This window comes from Nipponia nippon, unplaced genomic scaffold (genome assembly GCF_047370975.1).
Source record: "Nipponia nippon isolate SJK-2023a ecotype South Korea unplaced genomic scaffold, ASM4737097v1 scaffold_8, whole genome shotgun sequence".
NCBI lineage: Eukaryota > Metazoa > Chordata > Aves > Pelecaniformes > Threskiornithidae > Nipponia > Nipponia nippon.
Window position 1 is genome coordinate 22,563,922 of NW_028262402.1, and position 27,210 is coordinate 22,591,131.

A 27,210-nucleotide genomic window follows, 5' to 3' on the forward strand; every position below is an offset into this window, starting at 1 on the left:
TAAGCCCATTCACAATGAGTGCGAAGAATAATTCACACCCTTCTCCTCTGTGACAGCATTTACACACTGAAAAAAACACACTCAGGTCCCTCTCCTCAGTGCTCCCTTTTCCACCTAAACAAACCCAACTCTTTTAATCTCACCACTCATGTTCACAGGATCTTGAATCCATTTCATCTTACGGGTGATGTCAGGGTAGAAGAACAAGAGTTTATCATTCAAAGTAGGAAAAAATCTCATGGAAATATCAAGTCCCGCAAGGGAAATTTAAGCAGCACGAGAAATTGTGACACAATTATTAGGTCTACATGCACTCCTGGGGTTCCAGTGACTTCAGCACACTGAAAACAGGATGCATTGGACAAACTGGATGAAACAGTATGTGGTTTCACTGCAGTTGGTAGGAATTTCTGCCAATTACTTCAGTGAGGTCCAATCACTACTTAGTGCTTCACTTGTTGTTCAAAGAAATGAACTACAGCCCAACAGACAGGAGAGGTCTAGAACTGTAAGCAGTAGAGAGGAAATACGGAATGGAACAAAAGACAGAATAATCGTATTTCTGATGGTTAGTTTTCCCATACTACTGTTCTCCCAGGACACTGAACAACAAGAGGCAAGAGGAAATGGCAACCAAAGTATATGGCACACCAAGTAAATGGCAGAACATTTTCTGGCAGTTCTATTGTGAAAAGTAATCAAAAAATTTAGGGGGTGCAGTGAGGAGTAGGAGTGTACATTCAGGAACCCACATTCACCAGTTCAGGGTAAATTCGAGGTCAGATCTATTTATTTTACAGATCATGGTATGTGATTTGCTTTTAACCTTTGGGAGAACTTTAACCTGGAACTACTGCAGAAAAAGAACTGCAATGCAATTCTCTCTTCCAGAGCTGCACTTGTGCTTCTCTGTTCATAAAGGATAAATGACAGTCTCTGAAGCACATCTGCTGATTAAGGTGCCACTTCTCTTGACTACAAAATTGGAATCAATGGTAGCCTTTTCTTTCTGTGGGCTTTGGATTAGACTGTAATACTACTGGAAACGGACAGTTTCCATTTAGGAAACTAATTTCCATCCTATTTAGGATGATGAAAAACTTAGCGAGCTAAGTTTTTTTTCATCAACTAGTAAGATAAGGATCATGTAACAGTCTTCCCCCATCTTAAGTATTGCTGTTACCTTCCCCTGCCTATGGACTTACTGGCAGTCATTAATCCACCAAATAATGTACTGCCAGAGAAGCTCTTAAATTGTTGCTAGGCTCATAAGAGAGCGTCTTAGATCCTCAGAGGGATACTGGTTGGAGGAAAGGCCTTCCTTCAACACGCCAGCATCCCACGCCAGCAAGGGAGCTTATGCTGGGTTTTGCAGCCCTGTTTCCACTGTTGCCTTACCTCCCACTTCTTTCCCTGCCAACTGCATCAGGGAAGCAAAGGGATACTCTTTGGAAAGGAGACAGGATCTTCCTCAGTCCCACCACAGCAAAACTGACCATGTCCCCTTCCTACCCAACTTTCTCTGCAGATCACAACATCAGAGCATGAGAGTAATGTGCCTCCTCCCTCTAGCTCAGGCAGTCCTAGGGCTCCTTGGGGCGATTAATTTACACCAACCACACATCTCTGTAAAAGTGAGGAGAGACATCTTCACGCTCCCTCTTCCAGCCAGCACTCTCAGCCCTAAAGATAAAGGCACAACTATGCCCAGAATGAGCTTTGTTTCATAGCATGGAAAGTAATTGTCACATCAGTCCCAGCTATCTGTCTGAGTTTCAGATTGGAATGGACAATCGGCCACTTTGAGAATTCTGCTGGGAGAAGGTGGCTTTACACCCACATCCCAAAGCCTTATTTAAGGAGGATTCTGATTTCTCCCTTTCCCAGCTTGCTTGCAATTTTTCCACAAACAATTCATTAGCAAGGGATATGGACTGGACTACGTAAATGCCGAAGCAGTTACAGGAGCAGATACAGGAGCATGCTATTTCATAAATCACCTTGACTGAAGCTCATGGGAGCACAGCCAGGCATGAGCCAGTTCCCACCTGGAGGCTGCCCAAATGTATTAGACATGGTATGGTCTCTTGCCAAGAGCTGGAGGAAAATTCTGACATCGAGAAAGTCACATAATAGATTCTGCTGGGTCTAAAGTACCTGTGAGAGAGAGTTTTGCAAACAGCTCTGGTGTTGTGACACGTAAGATTCACACAGCATACTCCAGGTCCAAGACACGGTCTGGGAAAATGTCTCCTGCCATGCTTCTTACGAGGCTCATCAGAGATGGCAATTCTTGGTGATTCCCCTTACCAGCACACCTTCCTCTCTACTCTGACATTATCTGACACACTTCTGAACAGGGGCTGCCATCTCAGTTGGGACCAGCAGCCCTTGTAAGTGGGTATGCACACCCTGACAAGAAATTAATTTGCAGATGATGAACTTAAAACAAGGAAGATCAGAAGCCAATGGGCCTGCAAGACCTATGGCAGTTGGTAGGACTTCTAGCACAAAAATTGCAGGAGCATGCATCCCAGACATATATTGCTCTCAAGAAGGTGAGGTTTCAGATATGTAAATCCACGCAGGTAAACATCTTATACAGCCAAAATAGATAAAAGGCATGATTCTTTTATTTTACACCAAAATCCACTGTTCTGCAAGCGGCAAAATCTAAAGCAGACCCTTCTACTCTTTGCTGGCATACCTAGACCACATAAAACCTAAGCACAGAGAAATGTCAATTTAACACAATCAGAAATTGAAGCTCGCTCTTGTCTGCAGTATTTCCGTAGTTAACAAGTGTTAGCCTGTCGAAAGCAGCTAAGGACAGGGGATATCAGACTTTGTCCAATTTATCATCTTTCATATTAGGTTGTTGTCAAGTTATCCATAGTTAATCAGGAGACAAACCAAGACAATACACCAACAGCAGGAAACTCAATCCAAGACGTATGTTTCTATTCAGTGGTTCTGACACAATGTACCGAAAGATAAAGGGAGAAGTCAACTTCTGTTTTATTTATGCAGTCATAGAACAATGGAGGATTTAATTTCTCTCTTTTCAGGCTGAAGTTTCCTCCTAAATGAAATGTCCTCTTTCCTTACAAATGCAGTTGGCTCCTATCATTAACAACTCCCCTTGCTGGAGAAACAGATGAGGCAGTATTGCCAGGTCACTCATTAAGAGCAAAGCAAACTCATTATGTGCACTGGCTATCTTCTACAGGCTTTGGAGCCCACTCAGATGGTGACATAGGATGTATAAACAGATTACTACACAGGTACTATTTTTAAACTCCTAATTTCTACGCAGTATACTTACACTGCCCATTCCAGCTTCTCATTCTTGATTGAATTGTAGAGGGCCTGAAAAGGGAGAGAAATGAGATGGGATTATTGTCTGACCCCTGATACACATACATTAATATGCTGAGGAAAATTACCTAACTAATACCAGCAAGTGAGCTGTCTCTGATCAAGGAAGTACCATATCTGCTCATGGCAACTCAAAAGTCTTGAGCATAAATCTCATCTAAGGAAAAAATACCAGAATGCAGGGTTTGAGATTACAGTCATTTTCTCAAGCAGGTTTTGTGGGTTTGTGATTTGGATTTCTTTAAAATAACCCTGTTAAATTTGCAAAAGCCACAAGACTACAGCCTTGAAATTCAAGGTCCAATTTAATTCCTGATAGTCAGTGAGATTTTTTTGTCACTGACTTTAAAGGGGCCAAGATTTCACCATATGGGCTTACCTGTAAAACTATGCCAGAATAGCTATCCAAAGCCCCTGAGCCTCACAGACACCTGAATGCTTCCCCAATCACACACCCAAACATAAACACATTCCGTTTCTAAGTACAAAACAGAAAATGAACGATAAGTAGCTTTCATGCTTGAAGATCAATGTCTTGGACTGCTGCCTGCTAACACCATTACTCTTTCAATTCATAGTAAAGATTCCGGTAGGTTTGACACCAAAGGTCACAATTCTGTTGTTGATACCAGCCTGCAAAGAAAAGGGTCTGGAGGCTGACTTAAGCCTGGGTGGATATCAGACAGTTGGGATGGATTTCTTTTGAGAGGGAGTAGGTACATCACTTGGATAAGTGTGCCTGATTTCAGCCCTCCAGTAGCTGATGCATACAATGGATAAATGCCTGCTATTACTACAAGCTAATGGAGTTCTTCAAATAGGCCACTTGACTCAAGTGAAGTATTTTGGTATGGAATGTCCCTGATTCTCGCACTTATAATCCACATTTGTAATTTACCTTATATACATAGCTAGATTTACTCCCTCTGGCACATAACTCCTACACAGCCTCAAAATATGTTAACGTGTAGAAGAACTGTTGATGCACATGATTACCAAAAAGTAGCACATCAAGTATGAACAAGCCTGAAAATCACATACTATAATAGCTATGACACGCTCAGCAGAAACATTAGCATTTAAATAGCCTTAACTCTGACCCAAAACAAAAATAATATGGAAAACTGAAGAGTTGAAACTAGTCTTGTGCATATGCCACAGCTGAACTTGCAACGAGAATCCCATGAGCATATCCCACTGCTCATCCTGTGATCCACTGGCTCCTTTCCGAATCTTGCATGGTCTATTTGAAGATCGTTAGTATTCAGCTCTGTGAAAATCTGGCTTGACTGAACCATACACAAGCAGGTCAAACATACTGGTACAGCTCGCCTCACGCTAATGCTACACATGCAGCAACTTTCAGTCACAGTGTACCATAAAAGCAGGTTTCTCAGAGCAACAGAGCAGATGATATGACCACCAGGAGGAATTATTCCACATCCTACTTACAGTGAGCTAGCAGACAGAGGTCCCCACCGCTAACAGGGCTTGCTGCACTACTCACAGCAATATGATGAAGTATTTCCAACTCTGGAGTTTTCACTGTCTATTTCTATTTATCCTATCTTCTCCAAACTTGTATAAGGATCTCTGATCCAAAGGCAAACAGCCAGATAAAGGTGAAGGAAAGGGTATTGCTGGCAGTTCGTAGGCACTTTGCTTAATTTTCAGGTGAGAACTATCAAGAGATTTCAAGACCACCCTGCAGGAGGGAAGCAAAAGAAAGGGCTGACATTTCTCCTACCACGCAGCCAGCAGTCCAGCAGAATTAGACGCACCTCCATTTTTCTGCACAAGCTGATGCTGACACTGATTCCCTGGGGTCACCCAATATTTTCTGCTAGAAGCCACTACGTTTCTAATGATTTGGCCAAAGCCCCCCTCTAATAAGACTTGTCTTTTTCTTCCTGCTATGATTAAAATATTCTCTTACATTTTGAGCCAGAAAACTACTTCCATATATAAGGCAAAGAGGCTGCTTTTTTTCCCCAGTTGCCTCCCCATTTTTTCAGAAACAGCATTTTTTTCCCCAGCTGGTTGGATGAGCTTTTGAAACACAGCAAAAACCTGGCCTGGGGTATCAGAAATGCCTTTTGCTGCTCTCTGGCCCAAATGCCTACAAGATTGGGTCACGACCTCTGAAAATGAACACCTGTCCTGTGCAGCTTTTTATGGGATTTTGCTGCTAAGGAAGTCTCTAGGGATCACTGCAGCCAAAGAGCAGGACATACAAAAACAGCACTCCAGATTGATGCGGGAACAACAAATGCCCCAGGCTTTTGCCTTGTGGAAAGTGACATGTGTTTGTCCCGATCTTTACTAATGAGCCAGACTCCATCTTCCTTCTTTAGGGAGTAACAGACACCAACCCAGTCATATGGCATACATCTGACGAAGGACAGTGTGTCCCCCATAGAGCATCAAATATAGCCTCTCAGAAGGTCTCTGCTATTTACAAAAATAAAAGAGAAAACCCTAGAGAGTATCCACAGCCTGGGCAGGTGTATACAGAGCATGTTTGGTGTGTCTACCAAGCATGTTCAGTGAGACCTCAGTGAGTAGAGCTCTCAAGGGATGGAGATACATGAGTTCTCACGCCTGCCCCCCAACCCACCTCTCTGGCAGAGACTGCTGCCAGGCTGCGCATTCACTGACATACTCACCAGCCTTCTAGAGCTGCTTTACATTCCTTCACCAAAGCAATTTACGCTTGAACATTTTCCTGATGTCTACTGGGCTCTAACATGGTCTGGAGAAGGAAAATTTCCTCCTCCCGTGTTTTGTGACCAGTAGCAGTGGTGTACAGCCCAGCACCTGCTCTATCATTTATTTCATGGCTGTTTCCCAAGGCCCTGATTCAGACAGCAGCTCCTTTCAGCAGACATTTCTCCAGAGTACAATTAAATCAAACAAACTTGGAGACAAGCACTTAAATGCTTCACTAAATTGCAACAAAGCTGATCAGAGATTATGGCAGGGACATGACTTTCGCCATACTTAACTAGCTGCAAGGACAGACTTTATTAACTCGTGTTTTCTCTCTGGGAAAAAAAAAGAAAAAAAAAAAGCTCTGACTTAAAGCACTCTTGCAGTTTGACAACAATCACAGCTTCTTACCTGCTAGCCTGGGAAGCGCTTGGCAAATTCGCTAGCTAAGCCAGGAAACTGGAGGCTGGACCACAGCAGTGAATGCCAGAACAAATACTGCACAGGTCTCATCTTCCAAGCTGCACCAATACCACTTGGAAAGGGGGGAGACTTTCTATCTCTTTTGGCACCCAAGGATCCTGTGGGCAGGATCCAAACCCCCAGCTACCGACCACTCAGCAGTATCCAGCTTCACTGCTTCAACTCTTAAGCTCTATTACCCAGACCGCAAGAAACTACTCCTTACAGCTTTCCCTTTTCTAAGAAGTGCTGATCTCTGGGTCCACCACACCTGAGGCCCAGCACTGGTCTAAGCTCCCTGGAGAAACAAATGCAGTTTTGAAGGGAGAATAAAAAAAAATTAACTGCTCCATAAAACAGAATAGCAGGCAACATCCTAGACACCTTCCTTATTTTAACTCCAGTCATGTTTCCTACAGATCCAATTTGACCCTTAGCAGACTGCAGTATAAAAAAACAATGGGATTTGTTATGTATTTGTGGGATTTGTTTGTATTTGTTAATACACCGGGCAAGAAACTTATTTACACTATCTTTTTTAAGTGGAGGCCTACAACTCTGTAAGAAGCTGCTGAATTCTATCCCCATTTTCCCTTTGGTAAGCAGGCAGGTCAACTAAAAATCCAGATTTTCACAAGCCCTCACCAGTTCTACTTTTATTCCAACTGGAAAGAGAAGCAAAACTATGCAGGGAATGCTTCTGAAAACTCCTGTTTATTTTACAAAGCTGCCAAGAAAAAAAGGTCACTCACCATCCTCACCTCCCTCAAAACCTTTTCACATGCATGAACCATTGGACCCATTTAAGCAGGCTGCTCTCGGCACCTGCCAACAGCTGGCTATGCTGTGACTCAGCCTCTGCAGGCAGAAGCAGTGAACAAAAGAAAGGCACAACCAGGTGTGCACACAGGGACAAAGACATAACGAAATACCCAAATACTCATCTTGGTAAATCATCTAGATAACAAGCAGGCACAGGGTCCCCAAAGCCTGGACAGCAGCATCCTGGGGCACTGTGCGAGCCCTTCCCTCCAAAGGCAACATGGGGCTGGCTCTTGAAGCAGACTACTGACTTTCTGTACACACTAGCCCATCCAGAAAAGCCTGCCAAGAGGGAAAGGAATACACCGCAGGTATTTCTTATACCTGCTCCATGCACAAAAGAGAGGGAGCCAGAAAAGCCTGCTGTGAGCAGGTAAACAGGCAAAACTAAAACCGAGTTCAGAGTCTCAGCAGGGATGACCCAGGCTGTTTTCTCCACTTTTTGTTTCCCAGGCTCTCTGCTCACACCCAGTTCCACCCTGATTTCTGAAGTCGTCGTTGGGGGAATGACCATCTGACCAATACAGGAGATATGCTGGGTGGCTTTGGCAGCCCCCAGGACAGGGATGCACTTGTGGTCTGCTGACCCAGGTCCCTGCCACCCTCCCCTGCAGCCACTGTCAGAAGAAGCCCTGCCTGGGGACGTTTCTTCTTCAGCTCCAGCTGGTAGCGACACAGTTGATCCCAGGCAGCCAAAGAAGTCCCAGTCACACCTCTGGGCAAAGACGTGCTCAGTCTTTGCAGTCAGAAGTGCTCAGTCAGAAGTTCAGCATCTCCCCCACTCACTCAGCACTGGTCCATCAGTTCTGCCCCTGGGACCACAGCAGTGAGCCAGGCACCAGCCCCGCCTCCTACCATACGTGGTTTATTGGAGGGAAGAAAACCAACAGAAGTAGCAGAACCCTACAAAAATAAAACAGGTTACAGAGGCAACAGATACCAGACATCACAGGTGTCTGCATGCAGTCCCGATAGGTGTTAATGTGCCATCCTTTGGACCCAGCTGTGTCTCTGTGTCATTGCCTTCTGCCAGGTTTGGATGGGGTGCGAGACATTGCTATATACCACTCCCAGTTTGCTGTTTAGGTGATTACCTGAAGGTTGACCCTCCCCCAGAACTGTTGCTTGCATACAGATCAACACTACTTCACCACCTCCTATTTGCCACCCTTCCCCAAAATCCAGATCTTGGATTTTCTCCTCTCCTTGTGCACGGATCTGTAACACCTGGCGAGGTGAGGATCACTGGGTGCCTGGAGCTCCTTGCCAGGCTCAAAGCCCACATGCCCCTGATGTCTCACGCGTTTTCCCCCTTCTGACAAGGATGCAGCAAGGATGCCAGAGTAGTACCCCAAGAAGCCCGTGGGTTAGTGCACAGCATGGCATGTCTGCTGATATCACTCTCAATTTTAAATTCCACTGGTTTGTACAACAAACGTTCTTCTAACAAGCCGGCATACATTATTCATAAAACAGCACAGAGCTGTTCAGCAGCATATGGAACCGATGAATGTTGTTTTGGTGTGGGTGGAGATAGGGTTGATAGGAATGTTTTAGGGGGAAGGAAAGGAGATCATTTCACCCAGGGAATTTCAAGTGCGTCACCAACTGGAGGAGAACATTTCTAAGAGAAACTCCTCTGTTAAAAAATCTGGTTTGTATGGAGAAGGGGGGGGGGGGGGGGAGGGGGAGAAAGAAAAAAGGAAAGATTGTGCCAGATATATCATCATAAAACAGAAAAGGATGGTTAGCTGGGGCTCCCAAGAGCCAAGAAAATTAATGCCACACAAGAAATGCTTTCTCTGTAAAATTGATACATGAGGGTTGCTAGAAAAGATTTGTTCTGTACTTGCTGGAATGTTTCATCAGTGTTACTGGTAAAGGCAGCATACTGAATTATTATGGGTGAACAGAGAAAAGGCTAGAGAAGCGTTTCTTGATACTGGAGCACCTACACAGCCTATTTCAGAAATTGTTTTATTGGCCCTGTGCATTTGCAGGCAGGACAGGCACAGGCACTCTGCAATTCAGTCCATGGCTGCAGGAAAACAGAGTCTGTCAGGAGAGACTGCTGAGCACACTGGGTCACACAGATGATCCTAAGGTCCTCTGACTCACCTTGCATGCAGCCTGGGTTTGAGCCTACTCTCCCAAAAACAACAGTACATCAATTCACAGTATCCTTTTTGCAGGTTCTCCTGCTGGCCTGAGGCTGTGATACCTGCCTGTAATACACACCGGGGATGCATCACCTAGTGGAGCCTGTATACATACGTGTGTATATACGTGTGCGCAGAAGCACTACCTGATGTTTTTCAAGGAGATGATGGGTCCTCAGGCTACCTAGCTTCTTTAACGCTGGCAGCAGGCAGACCTCATATGCAGGCACCATGTTGGTGCCTTGTTCATACTGGCTAGAGCGTGAGGATACATAATACTCTCTAGCTCAGCAAAATAGGCTGAGTCACGTAAGTGCAAAGTATCAGAGGAGTGTATTTCTGAGGCACAAATGGGTCCAATGTCTCCTGCCCTAAGTCAGCTGAAACAGTCACAGAAACAGGTCTTGAGCATTGTAATTACTTTGTATGGGGAGCAGACAAAATACAAGGCAGTCCAGACACAAAGGGCGAAACACACCCGCAGAAATATGGAAGACGATAAGTCTACAAATCAAGCCCTGCTTGAGACCAAAGGGATCTAGACGACACCACTGTCCAGAAAGCCCAGCCTAGAACTGAAGACATTTCATGAGAGGTGATGTACGAGCATGTACGCACAGACTTACACTGATAAAAAGACCTCCTTTGCAATGCTACACATTGGCAACAACTTCCAGGTCTCTTCCACCAACACAACAGAAGAGCTAAAGCTCAAATACCAATCAGTTCTCTAAATCAGTGACATCTTCACAAAATAGATGGACAAAGAACAGAAGAGGGAACAGACATATGGAAAGAACAAGACTGCCCAAAAATCACAAGACCAATCAGTGGCAGAGCTGCTTGTCATCTTGTCAACTGGGCAGGCGTCACTGATGAGTAGGTAGGGATCTTCTCAGCCCTCCATAACACAGCTTTTACAGGTCTTAGATGCTCCACAGACACAAATATCTTTGTATGAAATAAGGAAACAGCACTACAAACAAAAACAAAGCTGCAGTATGCTTCCCAGCTTACTGAGCTAGGCAGGAGGAGAAGTGGGTATCAGACAACAACCTACAGCACTCAGGAGGCAGAAATGTGAATCTCACAAAGGGATGAACCTAGAGCATTTATTACTGCAGTAGCTAACTAACTGTGTCAGACACCATCCCTGGGAGGAAGTCCCAGCCCTGAGGACATTACACCATGCGTACACAGCGGACACAAAGCCCAGGAGAGGGAACAGATTGATTGACCGAATGTCAAAAGACCCGAGTTTCCGCCATATGCAGAGACTTTTTGTACATAAATCCTCCCCCCAAATACCATGCAATTATTCCCATGTCTAGGGTGAAAGTGATCACAAGAGCGGGTCCCAGAGCACCTGCAAGATGCAACCTTTACTTTGGCATTTGCTGGAGTAGCAGATACTGCATCAACAACAGCCCAAGAACGATGGCCACGCTATTTCTCTGCCACAACCTTAGCAGTACACTATTTCTTAGTTATGGTCAATAAGGCCCTCAAAACAGAGGTTCCTGAAACTAGACTGAATAAAATACTTCATTTATTTCTATTTGCATTACTCTGTGATTAAAGCTTTGCAGCTGAGGCTCTGAAATACCATACAACCTGTAAGCCAGCAGAAAGTGATCAGCGAGGAACTACTGTGCAGCATTGGGATCTTTTCACCATAGTGGAGAAGGTTTCTCTCAGGTCAGATATGAGATTTAGGAAAGGGACAGTACAGGAAGATCCATGCATGTGCCTCCTTGTTTGCATGCACACAGATACAAGACGTGGTTAAATGCCTTTGGTTGATGCTCTGAAATATTTCAGCCTCATTCAACACACCTTTGCAAATGGTTATATCTTCTAATCCCAAGGCAGAATCAATTTGCAGCAGGAACGAAAACAGAGGCATATTCAGTCCCTGCATAAAGTTCATCTAACCCTTGGAGACACGGAGCACCTTTGGGAGGGAGACAGCTATTAAAGCTCTTGCCGGGGGTTCCCAGGTGCCTCTCAGTTACTGAGCAGGAGTGAGGAATGAGGAAAGAAGCAATACTGCATGGAGTGGGGGTTGTTTGCCTAGGAACCGAACAACTGGGCTGGGTGAGGAGATGCTGCACACAGCCACTGTAGCAGCTGGGCATAGCCTGTGCTACCGACTGCTACAATACACTAATGTACTCCTATAAATGCACAAGTGATGCCTTCCTAATAAATACGTGATGGCAATATTTAATCATGCATGCGAGACGATATTTTTACCTAGCACCCACACCTACTAAACCGCAAGCTGTAGAGAAGGAGCAAAAACTATTTTTCTATGGAAAATCATTCCCATTAAACAGATAATCCCAAGGACATCACTTGCCAACTCCGGCACCTTTCCCAAGAGCAGAGCTCCAATTAGCATCCTCACTAGCAAGTTTTCACTGTTTACTATTGCACCAAGCTCAGTGACAGGGCATTCCTCTAAGACCCGATCACTATCACACACCAGACCTTTTTCACCTTCAAGTCTCTCCTCAAGCCTAGAGATTTTTTTTCTGACCTGACAGCAATTCTGTGATCACTGCAGATCATCTAGAGCCCTTAATTCCTGCAGAGAGTAACCTTTTCAACACCACCACCTCCACTCCTAGCATAGAGAAACACTATGAATATTTAGGTATTTACCTTGCTTTCTTTAGTAGAAAACTCAGAGGAGTTGGAGATTTTCATAGATTTTGACCGATGGGACTGCCGCCAGAGAGATTCTTCTCGGGAGTATTTCACTGAACCTGTGGCTCTCACCCGGACTTTGCTGGTGCTCTGAACACTGTTAACTCCGATCATTTCCAGAAGTGAGTGTATAGGATGGGGGAGAAGAAAGCTAATGGCACTTCCCAATCCCCTGCAGAGGAACTGGAAAAGGTTACGTCTGGAGAGCCCAGGCTCAAGCAATCAGTGTTTGCTTAAAGCGCACTAGGCTGTTTTCTCCAGCATCTTCAGGCACACTGTTTGGAGCCAGCCTGATTGTTCCAGGCATTGCTCACGTCACTGGACAGGGAAAGGAAAAAAAAAAAAAAAAAAAAGGAAAAAGAGGAGGCTGATAGAAACTCCTCCCCTGCTCCACTCCCCTCTCCAGCATCAACTCCCCCTTCATACACACACCAACAGTGAGAGGGAGAGAGGTGGAGAGAAAGATGCTGGAACAAATGCCAGCAGATCAAGCAAGAGATTCATTTTCAGTTCACACGGCCACACTTCCCTGCCTGCAACAGCCTGCCATGCTCATTACTGCCTGCAATAACAAAGGACACCATAAAAAGAGTCTTCAATCACCTGCCAGCTACAGGCTTCTGGATGTGAGAAATACCGATAGATTCCCAAAGCACTGGAGAAACGAGTGAAAGCCCACAGCACCATAACGAAGTTCTGGCAAGCCCCAGCGATATGCCCCAGCAAATTCCCACAACTCTAAGCATTTGCAGTCATCAGCCAGAGTCCTTGGTGTGCCAAGGTCTTGAGAGAGCAAGACCATTTTCACACTCTAAGAGGGGCTTAGGGGGAAAGAGGTGACTTTCCCAAGGTGACCAGTACAAACCAGTGGCAGAGCTGTGAGCAAGCAGCTGGGGACCCATCTGCCCCCTCGGCATCCAGGAGAGCTGTAGCCATACCCCTCTGCAAACAAACCACACGCTCCGGCAGCTGACCCCGCGAGCAATGACGCTCCCGAGCAGTACCCTGCTCCTCCCCAGTGGGAACCCCACACCGCCCAGTGACAGGAAGGCCACTGCCACGGCCCACGCACGCCGGAGGCACTGCTCCAACCCACGGGAGCCCGGCTCTGCGGGTCAGGCGTGCTCCCGGTGCCTGGAGCCGCTCTCCCCCACGCAGGGGGCGAGGGGAGGCTGGCACCAATGGCAGCCGGCGCTCTTACCAGGGGTGGATGCACTATATAAGGGAAAAGAGCGATGTTTACCTCAATGTTGCAAAAGCACCATCATTTCTGGCTCCTGGAGACCCAGAGCACAGCAGACTGTGCATTGCCATGGCAACCTGCTCCGATGAGAGAGAGAGATCTCTGCTCTGCTCGGCACGGGGTCATGGCAGCTGCTGGCACATGCCAGGGCAGGTGGAGCAGCTCGTGCAAGCGCCAAGGCAGAAGTGGACAACGGGGACATCCTCCCGAACTCAGAAGAGGCAAACAGCTTGTGCACAAGGAGCACAAGGAGCGGGAAGACTGCGTGGCACAGGGAATCTCACCACGGGCTAACACCGGGTTCAGCAACCTGCCCCCTGCCGCCAGCCCACCAGGCAGGGCAAGGCCAGCAGCAGCGGGGTCGCAGTCTGGGAGGACACCAGAGACTCTTGTCCCACGCTCACCACAACGCACAGGGAGCTGCACATCTGCGTGGGCAGCCAGGGACAAGGGGTGGCTGCCCTGGCACACCGACACGAACGTCCCACGCTGAAACACGTCGGGCAGCCAAAGGCTGGGTGAAAGGGCTCCAGCCCCCATTCACACCAGTTCAGTGTCAGCCAAGCCATGGTAAGGCAGAGAAAGAGTTTGCTCACCCTACATCACATGTGTGACAGCACCCTGGAGTAGATAAGAAGCAGATGAATTAAGTGGGCTTTTTGCCTAGTTACACCTTCCCAGCCTCTTGCAATCAGGGATATACATCCTTAGGGGGCAAATGGCTAGACAGCCACTTTATCGTCTTACTGCATTTTTGCTCATAAAAGCCATTGCTGCCTCCCCAGTATGCAGCAGCCCTTCGGTCAGCAGTCACCCTTTGCTTGTGTTACTCCCAAGGATGCAACAGATGCAAATCCTGCCCACAGATTGCAATCAGTGTGGACCACACTGAAGGACAACAGTCAGTGGAACAGGGAACAAAGGACCTAAATATCACTGTAAAAACTGTTCTGGGGGTGACAAACTTCTGATTCCCCGCAGATCCTGCCTCTGTCCTGCTTGAGGTACAGACTTCTTCCCTCCTGGCAAACAAGCAAAATGCATTCTCGTTTCCACAACAGCTGGGTCTAGCCAGCCCACCTCAACCTCACACATTAAGATCAAATCCCAGACGTGCTCCAGCCTTTTTACGCAAACCTGTATTTGCTAGGGGATACCTGAAGAAACAGAGGACCCTTTTTCTGTGCCAACAAGCAATTGCATGCTCTAAGTTACTTGTGCCACTTCCCAGAAAAGGTTTTATGTTACTTAACCCATCTGAAATTATCCACTGCTAGTGGAAAAGCTTTTCAAAGAAAATCTCTTCTTAGAGGAAATTTTCACTGCAATCAAACAGCTCCAGATGAGCTAAGCAGCAGGTCCCGACAGGTGCTACGTAAATGGCCACAAATCACTCCCTATCCTACCAGCCCCCTGCCTAGCAGATTATTCTTGCTCTTGGATTTATAAAGCCACCTCCCCAAGCACCCTCACCACATCCGAAATAATTATATTCCCTAAATATCACACACAGACCTAGGCCAATGTGAATTATGCAGAGCAATTTCATTGTCAAACACAAGCTAGACTGAATCACAGCAACATGTCTCTTCTGTTGCCCACAGCACAGCACCATCGCTGCTGCCTAAGTGCAGCAGTTCTCCACCTAGCACCCTCTGAGCTGAGGCTAGCAGAACCTCAGGCAGGACAGGAACCTTAATTCACAACGGAACAGGTCTGTTTCAGCTGTAACCAAGCAGCAGTCCAAAACGCCAAGGGTGACAGGTTGCATCTTCTTCGATTTTTTTCTGTCCCCCCAATGGAGAAGGGAAAACACTTCTCTCTCAGCTCACGCTCTCCAAAAGAGAGAGCCTCCTGAGATCATGCTTTTGAAGCCTTAAATGTCTTCAGCTCAGGGATTCAGCTCAGATTTCATCAGTGCCCCCGATTTTTATCCGCAAGTGATAATACAACCTTGTACTCCTGACTGAGCCAGTAGCCCTGTGTACACAGTGACTGTCTTCTTCTGGGGAAAGACTATGCTTCAACATTAGAGAAGTCCCACCATTTTAGAAATTAGCATGCACACAGGATTGATTTCTGTCTGTAACTGAGCAACAGGGATTTCTGAGGGAGAAGTGGGTTGTTAACATAAATGGAGGGACAGAAGGGAATTTTTTAAAGAGGGGCTGATATGGCTGTGTAATACCAGAAAAACCAAAGCTGTCCATGCCCAGGGGACCCTCCAGGTGTGTTGAGAAGCCTAGATCTTCCCCTTGATCAGAGGCCAGCAAAGAGGTGGTGGGGAAGGGGCAGAATGCAGATATTCAGTCAGTATTTAGTCTGAACAGCCTAGTAACACTACTGGGGCGACTGAAAGGATGGTGACCCTATTTATGGACCTTCCCTACCAGCACCTCTAAGGAGCAAACCATAAACCAGCAAGAATGTTTGAAACTTCGGGCCAAAGCAGATGCAGGAGGGGAAAAGCAGAGTCTCTGTTATTCCTTCCATCTCACCCTTTTAAAGCAACCCAAAAGCTTTTCACCTATCACAGGCACTATGGCAGACTACATCACCCATAAAGGAAGCACGCAGCCATTCCAACTTACTGTGCAATAAGCTCCTTCCCATCTCTTCCTCCCACCAGTCAAGTTTCCCTGGGAGGCCAAACGTACTCAGTCCTTGCTTGGTCCTCCTAACGTCATTCAGCAAATCAACAACACAAGAAGAAAAGCTGTGGAATTCAAAGTGAAATCAATACTGGCTTTTAGGGACCAAACCCAAGGACCACGTTATTGTGTCTGAAGAACTCCAATGTCCTCACACAAAGCTGCAAGAATCCATTAGCATCATTCAAGCCTGATCCCAGTGACAAAAGTACCAACAACAAAAGCCAACAAAATACATAAACACACACATATCAACTACCTGAAATATACTCTCAAGAGCCAGTAACATATTTGTGTAGCACAGAAAAGCAGCACTATTTAATGCAGCTATTAAATACTGTTTGTTAAATAAGCAACATTAAATCTTTCATAAGACTGCTTTCCTTCTTCCTTCATCCTTGGTTTTTTCTTTTCCCCAAAATGGACAGGAAGGGGAAGGTTAATTCTGCTGGATAAGCTACTCATATACGACAGCTACAGAACTAGAGCTCAACAACTGATCAACAGTAACATTATTGAACTGACATTCCTGTGATATTAAGATAACGATTTCTCAGGTCTCCTAACCAGGGGGAGCTGACAATCAAGATATTAAATCTAAACGTCTCCAACTGCCATCCCTGTAAACAGCAGAAATACTAGAGCAACCACTTCATTTCTACATGCACAAGCAACCAGGTCAACAGGAACCCTAACAGGGTAACAGCAGGTATGGTGAGAGAATGACAGATATGGACAGAAAACTTAAAAATTATTAACCAAAATTATCCACCTAGCTTTCCCTATGAGAGACTCCTATTCTCCACCAACCACAGTTTATTATATCTGACATTTGCGGAGATGCTCGGTTTTATCCCAATCTGAATTTATCAGCAAAAAACATCTGTTGACGTATTCGCAAAAGAATCTTCCATTTTCTTATGGTTTATATTTTAGTACATACATCCGTGCTATAGGCTCCGAAGGAATCCCTGGGGATAACTCTGATTTCTCTTACAATATGGAAAGTAATTCTTACAATGGAAAAAGTTCAAATTACTACAGCTCAGAAAGCTATCCCATGTCAACTAGGCTATTGTGGCTGCAAAAGCACGTGCTTTTAGACCACCTCAACCATGAAGCAAAGCACACCAACTCATAGCACCAGGAAAACACAAACATTGCACCTATGACCCCATGAGGGCAACCAAAGTCTGTATGTTTTACTTTACATGAGAAACAGGCTAAAAGCACGTCCACAATCAGCTGGCTTGTGGTCACAGAAACAAGTCTTTACTACTGACTTTTTACATCAGTAAGCCCCTAAAAGTGAGCAGAGTGACAAAACCATATTGGCTGGTGGAAGACCAAATCAATCCTGATATCACTGTACCTCTCTGGGATCCATTATGCATCTTGACCCAAAAGAAACCACTCCTAAGATAAGTGCCCTGCTGAGAATGGTGGGAGACCACAGGTTTAATGAAAACAAGCTCTTTGATAATAACAGGGATGCAAAGAAACCATGCCCCCTTTATCCTGATTAGCATTGCAAGCGAAGAGATGCCATTACCCATGTTCATTTTCCTCACAGCATATCTGAAAACAGCTCTGTGTCACAGACTAGCTGTTGTGTTTATTGGCAAAGCACTATAGTCTCCAGGGGAAAAAGTTTCTCCTCTTGCATTCCTCTTTTTAGAAACTATCGCCTACTGCCAACAGGGCTGACAGAAATTAAGTGAGCCACATAGTAGGCACCAACTAACACAGACCACCAAGTTCCTTAACTTAAAACTGCCAAATGTAGTCACAGAAAACAGCGGCACCTCGAACAAATCCATAAAAGCACCAAAAACCTAAAATTCTGCACAGCTGTGACAGAAACCCACAGGGAGGTGAACCAAGCACTGGTGCAAAGCCTACCGACTCTCTCAGATCAGCTGCAAACAATCCCTGCCTCTGTCCCTGCAGTGAGCGTGCTCAGAGTCAACAACACCGCAATAAACCCCTCACCACCCAGCACTCCCCCAGAGAAGTGCATAAAAAAAGAAAAACAACCACCCTTCAATGCTTCCCTCTGATTCAGACAGCAAACACAATAACAACAAAAAAAAGGAAAAAGGGAGGAAAAAAGAGAATCTAGGTCACTTTGAGAACTACACAGGTTTCACATGGGTCTCACCTGCACTTGCCAGCACTGCACCATGGAAGGAGCAGCTGCAGGGGGTGGAAAATAGGCATAACCTTTGACATCCCTTTCCTCCACAAATGCATGTACCTGTGGAGTGATGGCCAGCTGTCTTGCCCCAAAAGCAGGAGAAATCCTTCCGAACCCTCACGACTCCTGCTAGAAACCATCTGTCAGCAGAATAGAAAATAGGTGGCTTGGATTTGCCCCATGTTTATACTAGGATCTTACGAATACTTCATCATCCACGGCAGCATGACCTCGGAAGGAAACGAAATGTTCCGTTTAACATCACAGGGAAGGAGGAAGAAAAAATAAATCAAAATTTAAGGAGTAACCTAGCGCTATTTCTTGAAAGAAAACAGTGTAACTGGGTCAGAGAGAGAATAGTCCAATGTCATTTGAAAAGTGTGGTGACAAACAGAAGGAAGGAATACCAAAGATTTATATAGCAATAATTCTAAAACTGGTGGAAGTGATGTTTTCTCCTCTTCTTTTTTTTTAAATATGGTATAAATTATATTCCTACTCCTCCTTCCCTCGAGTTGCAGCACAGAACTTAAATTTCAAGCAGATCAGTGGGTGGAAGATCAAAGAATGTTTTTCAGAATTTGTTTTCTACCTACATGGAGGTGGGAGTAATATGTCATAGGGACCAAAATGTATGTGTGACATTGTATTAGAGATTTCCCAGCTCGAAATGAGCCCAAAATTCCTCCTTTAAAGTGGCAGAGCGCATCATTCCTGGAGACTACCAGTCTGTATCCTCCACACCAACAGCACGAGAAATGGGAAGCTCTGAATGGTGACACTCGTCCTCAGGAGCTGCTAGTAGGGGATTACTGACAGCCTCGGCTATCTGACAGGCTAAACATCAAATGATTCACTTGCCTGATTAACCTGGACAAGACACTATGGAGACCTTGCCTCCACAGATGAAAATTAAACTCCCAAACATTCATTAGGAGCCTGGTATTGAGCCACGTAATTGCAGCTAGTAGTAATGGAAATTCTTAGCTGACTCTGCTTGGGTTTCACTCCTTGCTGACACAAAAGCCTGGTGAGCTAGGTGAGGTCTTTTGAATAACAATTGGAAAGCAAAGAGATGAAATGTTGGAGAAGCAAAAATAATTCAGAGAAATGCAGATCTTGAAAGCAGAAACAGGCCCATCCTGTACTGGCTGCTTCCTAGTGAGATAAGCAATCCCTAGTACCACCCCTAGACCGCGCAGAGGAAACCTTATTCCTGCATCACCATTACAAAATTTTATGTTTTAAAAACTTTTCTAAAGTTCTGCTTTCCCTGCTCAGAGACTGAGAGTTGGTGGAGAGCATTAGGCTTTTGTTATTATCTCATGTTCCTTTCCTCGACACAATACCTGGGCTTATTTGACTTGAGAAAAGTGCATAGATTTCACATTTTTCTCTTTATATGCATTGAAGCAAGTTCCTGGAACACACAAAGAAAATACATATGCATTTCAATGGGGCAGGGGGGTGTCAGCATCTCCATTACTCATGGCAATGAGTACAGACCATCATAATGGTCAATGCACGCACCATCATAACCTAGTTTAATTCACAGTTCTGCAGAGACGTGCTTTAATCAGTTATTACTCTTAAACAGGACAAACGACAACACCCAAAAAATCACAAGCCAAAGGAAACAAAGATTATTGCGGCAGGAAGGTCCTCACTGAGGATGGAGGAGAGCAAAGACAAGCCAGGTGTTCCCTTCAGTCACTATGGCTCTGTGGCTCCTCAGAGAGCGAAAGGAAAGTATGCTTTCACAAACAACTGTTTAAGACAAGGATTAATGGTTTTATCCTGCGTTCCCTGACTTTTATACTGCCAGATTAGACTCTGTTGTCTCTTAGCAGCTGAAAGGGGCCTTCGGTAACAGATCTTTCATTTCAGACAGATAAGAAATGGCTGCCCCAGAAACCTTATCCCAACAGAAATATTTTCAACAGAAAAAACTTCATTTGGGGCGGAGAAACAAGGAGGCAAGCTCTATTCCTGCTGAGCAGAGCTCTGGCTTCTTTAGCGGAGCAGAGACACTTGGTCCCCTCTGCCCGCCCTCTGCCCACAGCTGCGGGGTGCTCCAGCCATCAACACTGTCCTCCTGGGGCCCTTCTGGCACACTGCCACACGCTCCCCTCGCCCCGAATTCATCGGGCTCCCGTCTCCATTCAGCAGTAGCAGGAAGGTGGGAATTCCTTGCTGAAAAGCCTCAGCCATGAAATGGAGGAAGTGTGGAGACTGCAAATGAGAGCAACTAGGGTGTACACAGCAGTGTAATTAGTGTGATTTCCTCTGTGTAAATGGGGCAGGGGGAAGTTAGCCACCTGATGCTTGCTCCCTTCTCTCCACTAAATACCTGAAATGATTGGAATGGATGAAGCAAGATGTCAGTAATTCTCTTTAAATTGAGTGTTTGCTTTGGAGGGCTTTTAAAGGAAAAAAAAAAAGGAAAAAAAAGAGAGGGAGGAGGCAGAAAGACAGTGGCAATAAAAAAAAAATAAATCCTTAATTAAAGTGCAGGGAACCGACAGCAAAATGAGATAAACCCTACCTTGCAGCTTCTATAGGAAATTGCATATCCCAGCAATCCTGATCAAGAATTCAGATCATTTAGGAAATTAAGGGGGACTGGTTCTTCAGAAGAGTTCAGCACCAGCAACTCCCACTTAATTTGGTCACTTCATCACGGTGCTTCTCCAGGAGATAAGGCCTAGCCAAAAAACAGCCTTTGAGAAAAAGTAGATCTTTTACACAGGACTGGAGTCTTATCTCCACCAGCAGCCCCTGCTGGGATGGCTCTAGCCAAGTCCCCATAGAGCCTCCCAAGTCCCTCAGCATGATGGAGAGGCTCCCTGCCAGCATGATGGGTCAGCAAAGAGCTACCACCTCCTACCAGAAGACGCACAGCCAGGTACGACCACCTCACATCCAGTGTTCATGTCGTGGTGCAACAGAACCACCAGCGTCAGCCCTCATCAGAGGTTGGGTGATGCCCTTGACGCCATGAATGAGGTACCTTGGACACTGTGGATGCAGAGGACATTTACTTATGCAGGACAATATGGGCAGGTGGTACTTAATACACTGCCTAACAACAGAGTAGCCTTCCCAAGATGCTGCCTAAGAAAAGCAGGGATCCATTTCCTCAGAGGTGACTCCTTGCAGGCTCTCTGTGGGCTGGGGCAGACGCTTTCTCTCCTTGCATAAGAAAGGCCTCGTCACTGCCACGTTGCTCGAGCAGAGTCTCACACACCTTGCCACAAGGTGGCAAGAGGAAGACACAGTGGCCGGCACTGCACCAGCACTTCATTTGTGGGGACCGCACTCCCTACAGGGAATGAAGCAAGCGTGCATGGCCAAAATTAGGCTCTTTCCAAGACAATCTTGTGAAGCCCAGCTTTGAAGAAGGCTATGGTCACATAATGCAAACCCAGAGTATCATCAGTGAAGATGGTACCACTGCACCAGATTAAAGCTGGTGTGAGCACAGGAGGAAGGAACCAGCCTTAGTCATGCTGTAGCCATGAGGTTCCTGACATTGCCCCAGACTGATTTTGTTTCCCTTCCAAGTAGGGAGACCTTAGCCATGGCCTCCCTTTCTATAGGAACAAATGAACAATGGTCTGATCGTGATTCTCTTAGGCTAACAACCCACAGACTGGACTTAGTTGTTTTAACTGTTTCGGATGTGTTCAGCTCTCTCATACTCATGCTGGTGTCGCATCTCTCCTCCAGCTTCCCTCACCATCTGCAGCAGCACCTGCGGCAGCTAATCTGGGATGTGAGGTACATCCACGCTGAGGAGACGAGTGCTGCAGCTGCGTCGTTCTGTCCCAGAAAACCTATGACTCGTCCCCACCTGTAAATGCTGGTAACTGTGCGATTCACCATCAGCCTTAGGAGACAGCACTGAGCCCAGAGTACTGCTGCACTAACTAGAACATGGGCAGTCACAACTCTTGGTATTTCACACTCCTTCCAGGGCTCAACTCACCAGGACAAAGAGACCTTTGCTACAGGAAAGAATAAGATCACAGCTGAAATTCAGGATCACCTTGCCTGATCACAGCTTGATACAATATAAAATTATCTGTGTGCTTGGACTGTGACAGCTCAAAGGATGGGAGTTTCAAAAAGTTTTCCTGCCTTTGAAAAATTCCACTTTCAATAACCTTTCACTTTCAATAACCTTAATCTGCCTGGATTTAACAGACCTGACTCACCTTCTACACCAGCCAGACCCACAGAGATAGATGCTCCTGATTTACACCAGAGAAGAGAATCACAACTTGGGATGCTGGTTCTCATTTACAAGGAATTTGCCCAGTTTGAAGGCATACAGGAACCCTGCAGTAAGTATAAACTACCACTCTCAGGTCAGCATGCACTGACAATACATAACTGGAAATCAGGCTACTGTCTCCATGTCTAGTCTTTACTAGCAGCTGATGGCAGATTAATGGGATGTGTGACAGACGGTCGAACCGGAGCTAAGATGGAATAAAAGGGAAGGTACATATATCTGCCTGCCTGGCAAAGTACTGAATATATGAATACTGCAAGCAGATCCCATGGGGAGAACCACGCTTTTAATCACAGTTTGGCATATTTGCCTTTACGGGTCCCAACTTTAAAAGCAACCTCAGATCTGACAAAAGGAAAAAGGAAGAAGAAAAAGAGATGAATCTTTGTGCAGATGGGTGTACAAAAGCAAAACTCTTTTCAGTGTTAATGAACACGCAGAAAGACACAAGGTGAGCAAGATCATATTAGCATTTCTCATTTCCATCTCTAGCCATCTCTATTCTCAAAGCACTATCAGTGACACACCGAGAATCACATCCTGAAGGCCTTATGGTATTTACCAAAGCGTCCTTATTGTTGGGAAAAAAATTAATAAAACAAAGAGATGGCTCCCTCATGGGAGTGGACAGGAGCAGTCAGATCTCACATCAGAAGTTTTCTGAGGCTGATCACACAGAAGGCAGAAGTGTCCCTCCTCACATGTTGATGTCTGCCCCTTGAAGGGCTATTTTCCTATCCAGACAAAACAAACGTTCAGGGCAACGCTCTGCAGTCAGTAGCACTATGGGTAATGGGATCGACTGAAGGCAACTTTTGATTTCTGCCTGTCTGCTGACTGTCCTGGATAGCCCAAGCAGCATTTGCAGCCCTGACTCTGTGAACTGGGTCCACGGTAAATGCTGCAGAAATCTTCTCAAGCCCCAGGTGAAAGCTACCTGCAAAGACGTAAATACTTGCTCAGATCTCTTCTTTCCCCTCCAGCACCACTCAGCTTTACTCCGGCACTTGGCAGAGTTGCAGAGCTTCATACAGGCGTGCAGCAGAGCCACGAGGGGAAGGCAGAAAGACCAGAGAGGCAGAAAAGCCCACCAGCTTCCCCACGGGTCTGCAGTGTTCATCCGTGGGTGCTGAGGACCCGACTCCCACAGGGGCACACTGCCACCCTGTGGAAACGGTCCTTTCTCTCCCAGGCGGCTGGCGAAGGACGTGGGGAGCTGGCTAGCAGCCTCACCGATCCTCATTAGTTCACACTGCTAATGCACCGGCAAGCCGTACGCACTTTGGCACTGTGCTGTAGGAGGGCTCTGTGTATTTAATTTATTGAGACTAATGCAAATTTAATTTCTGCTAAGTCTTTGTAATCACATACCTAGTGGCAGGGTGGCTGCAGCAGACAGAGTGATGTAGCTACTGAAATGCACAGTTACTGCCACTCACTCCACTCCCCTCCACTGATAAATTACAACGAGGGGCAGATCATCAGCAAATCTTCAGACAAGCCAGATGGGAGATCGAGGCTGGGAGCCACCTCTGTCCCCAAGACATCAGGGCAGCACACAGAAAAGGGCAAAAACCTCAAATGAGGCAGGATACCGACACGAGGTTTCTTCTGTCCGGCTACATCCAAAACATCCCAAGCCCTAGTCCTTGCTTTGGGTGGGCTGGCAAAGAGCCAGGCAGCCTTAGGATTAGCAGGTCAGCACTAAACACCAAGATACAGCCCCGACTACATAATTCTGTCAGCAGGAAAATAAACAGCAGGTGAGCACCAGTGGAAGTCTCTCATCAGTACACTCAGAAGGTTATTTAAACACAGTCTGGAGACCTATTTATTCAATAAGGGCTGTAATTAGCCTGCAAATTAATGTCAACACATCTCTCTATGGCAGAGTGAGAAATGAGATTCCTTGGGAGAAAAAAATAATGTAAAAGTGTTGCTGCTGACAGGTGAGTACTCTGTATCCAGATTTTAAAAATAAAGACATTAAATTTAAAAACAAGGGTGTTGAGTTTATATTCCTAAGTCCTTAATAAGAACTGAGGCAGGAAAGTTCAATAAAAAGCTCCCCAAACTGGCTGGAGAAACTGAAGAAACTACCAATACTAGAAAACAAAGTCTGCTACTTGTAGCTATTCAGGTACATCTGCATTTCACAATGGGCCTGACACAAAATTTGCAGAAGAGACGGCAATTCTTTTCATTTACTTCAGGAGGCTTTGGGTCAGCTCTCAGATGTAGCAACCTCTCATTTTTATTTCCATTACAAAAAAAAGAAAATTATGAACTCTAGTGTATGTGCTCCTTTCTTCATTCAAACAGACTGCTGTTTCATGCCAACAATCAGACAAAAGAGAAATGAAACATTCTCATTATTATTGATAATGAAACAAGATTCATCCTGCTCAGCCTCTTTCCCTGTTCTTCAGATTTAACTCCTGGCACAAACTTAATGAACAAAACCTGAAGCAAAGCAGCCTGTGCCAGACAACACATTCTAATCTGAAATTACATCTCCTGCTCTAATGTGAAAACCCCAAAGCACCTTTGATGAAAAAACACACACACCTTCCAGATAGGCAGAGCTCAGGATTAGCTCTTATGTATTCAATAGCCAGAACCAACTGGCTACTTCTGTACGCTTTAATGTGGAGGCAGCATTCTGGGACGGCATGACCGCATGAGCTTACAAGACACACGGTTCTGGAGCTGGTCCCCCTGGAGTTCAGTTTCGCCTCTCCATGCCGCAGAGCGTCTTGATCACAATCAAGTGGAGGCAAGAGGGAAAACAACAGAATAAACACTGTATCTATTATATATGTTCTGGGAGGAGAGATGTGCCCATCGCTTGTCCTGTTTGACAATTAAGATTCACAAAATGCAAGCAGGGTGCTGTTTTGAACCATCTCTCACTAAAAACAAAACCCATGTTCTGCAGTTCATTCCTTACCTTCAACAGCCCTTTCGGGAAGTCTTTGCCATCGTTCATCCCCTGGAGGTTAGCAATGAACTCTTGGCAGGTCATCTTTTTCCCAATGTTCTGGAAGGGATGGCAGAGAAACACAGCATCATATTCATGCTGCTTTCCAAAATGACGTAAACAACCAACATCAGATGAATTGCATCTCCCTGCTCTCATTTAAGCCCAAGGCAGGCAGCACTAAGAAAGCATTCCCAAGATTACTTAGAGACAAGCATCTTTGTGTGAATACAGCTAGAAAAGGGAACGTGCATTTGGACCCCAAGTCCCACACACCCATCCGAAAAGAAAAACAGCTAAACACTGGAGGGTAATGAAGAGGGTGATGATGAAGCTCCCTGGTATCTGCATGGTGCCTTACACCCTTATGTCTCCAGAGGCTCTACCAGCCTCTGATGGAAAAGCTCTACTTGATCCTGCTGTGCGGCATAAGGAAACAGCCAACTGAGGCCCTTTCCAGACCCTTCTCTTATGATTTCCAAAGCTCCCTTCCAGGGCAGTAGCAACTGCCTTGATTTGGAGTAAGATGCCCAGGAGCAGCCATTACCTTTTCTGATTCACAGGCTGAGGATGCCTTGACATTTCCATGGGATTGCTCTCTCTTCTCTCTTTCTGTCTAATTCTCAGACTGAAAGTTGCCCAACTGAGCCACAAACAGGAAAGGAACAGCTATGTTCATGCACGACCTGAACTGCTCCATTTGGAGGCTTGAGGCTGCCCTAAACTGCTCTTGGATCCCAGTCTTCATCACCCCTTAGAGAAGGTGTCTGTACTCGGTCCCCTGGGTGCAGAAATACAGTGGAAGAGCTTTGTGCGCAGACAGTGACTTGGGTTAGAAGCAAGAGCCCAAATTAACACAGGAGTGGAGCCCAAAGAAGGGCACCAGTCGATAATACAGGTCATTCAATGTTTCAGTTACATGACAGCTTGGCCTGCACATCCTCTACTTGCCTTCCATAATGTATGATCAGGGAGAGATGGAAAACCAGCAAACCTTGACCATCAGCCTCATCTAGCCACAAAGGAAGATCCCACAGCCTGTGGCCAGCACGGACCAGCAGAAAGAAGGCAGGCAGGAACACTGCCTTCCACAAGAGAGGAGATACTTCTGGAGGGGTGCACGATACACTGTTTCCCACATCAGGAAGGCTCCTGACAACACAGTCTGGCTGTAACCCTGGCTATCCGGTTGCTAAGCTTGCAGAATACAGCTCATAATTGCAGTCTTTGGGTGCAGGCTGGAGCTGTTCTGCTAGACTTGCAAATGCTTTCCTTCCTCCCTGCAACAGACTTCAGCCTGCTTCTGTATATTTCCTCCATACAGCAGTTTGCAGCTTCCCCTTGCTGACCAAAACCAGCAGCAGTATGGCTGATTTCACCCACTGAGATAACTGGCATTGCTGTTTTGCTCCAGGACCAAAGCTAACATCTCCACACAGGGCCACACAGATTCCAGAAGATGTGCCTGGCACTCTAGAGATACCTTAAAAGTCTCTAGTGTCACAGCCTGGGTGATGACCTCCCTGCAGAGAAGCGAGCATGCATCTCCAAGACACAACTAGCAAAAATGGTTTAGTTACAAAGACAATGAAATGTGGCA

General features: G+C 45.8%; 1 protein-coding gene across 6 annotated transcripts in view; it reads right to left on the reverse strand.

Annotated features, from left to right (window-relative positions):
- The window catches only part of PSD3 (pleckstrin and Sec7 domain containing 3), a 112,001-nt gene that overhangs the window by 33,235 nt on the left and 51,556 nt on the right, over positions 1-27,210 (reverse strand). For 4 of the 6 annotated variants that reach the window (XM_087741312.1, XM_087741313.1, XM_087741314.1 and 1 more), the window contains 2 exons: positions 25,581-25,670; positions 3,326-3,369 (listed from right to left, as the gene is read on the reverse strand). In XM_087741312.1, the coding sequence (XP_087597438.1) occupies positions 3,326-3,369; positions 25,581-25,670 (134 nt within the window). Of the gene's footprint in view, positions 1-3,325; positions 3,370-12,197; positions 12,561-20,878; positions 20,942-25,580; positions 25,671-27,210 lie in introns of those variants that run through there. The other 2 variants (XM_087741317.1, XM_087741316.1) reach the window with 2 other exon arrangements.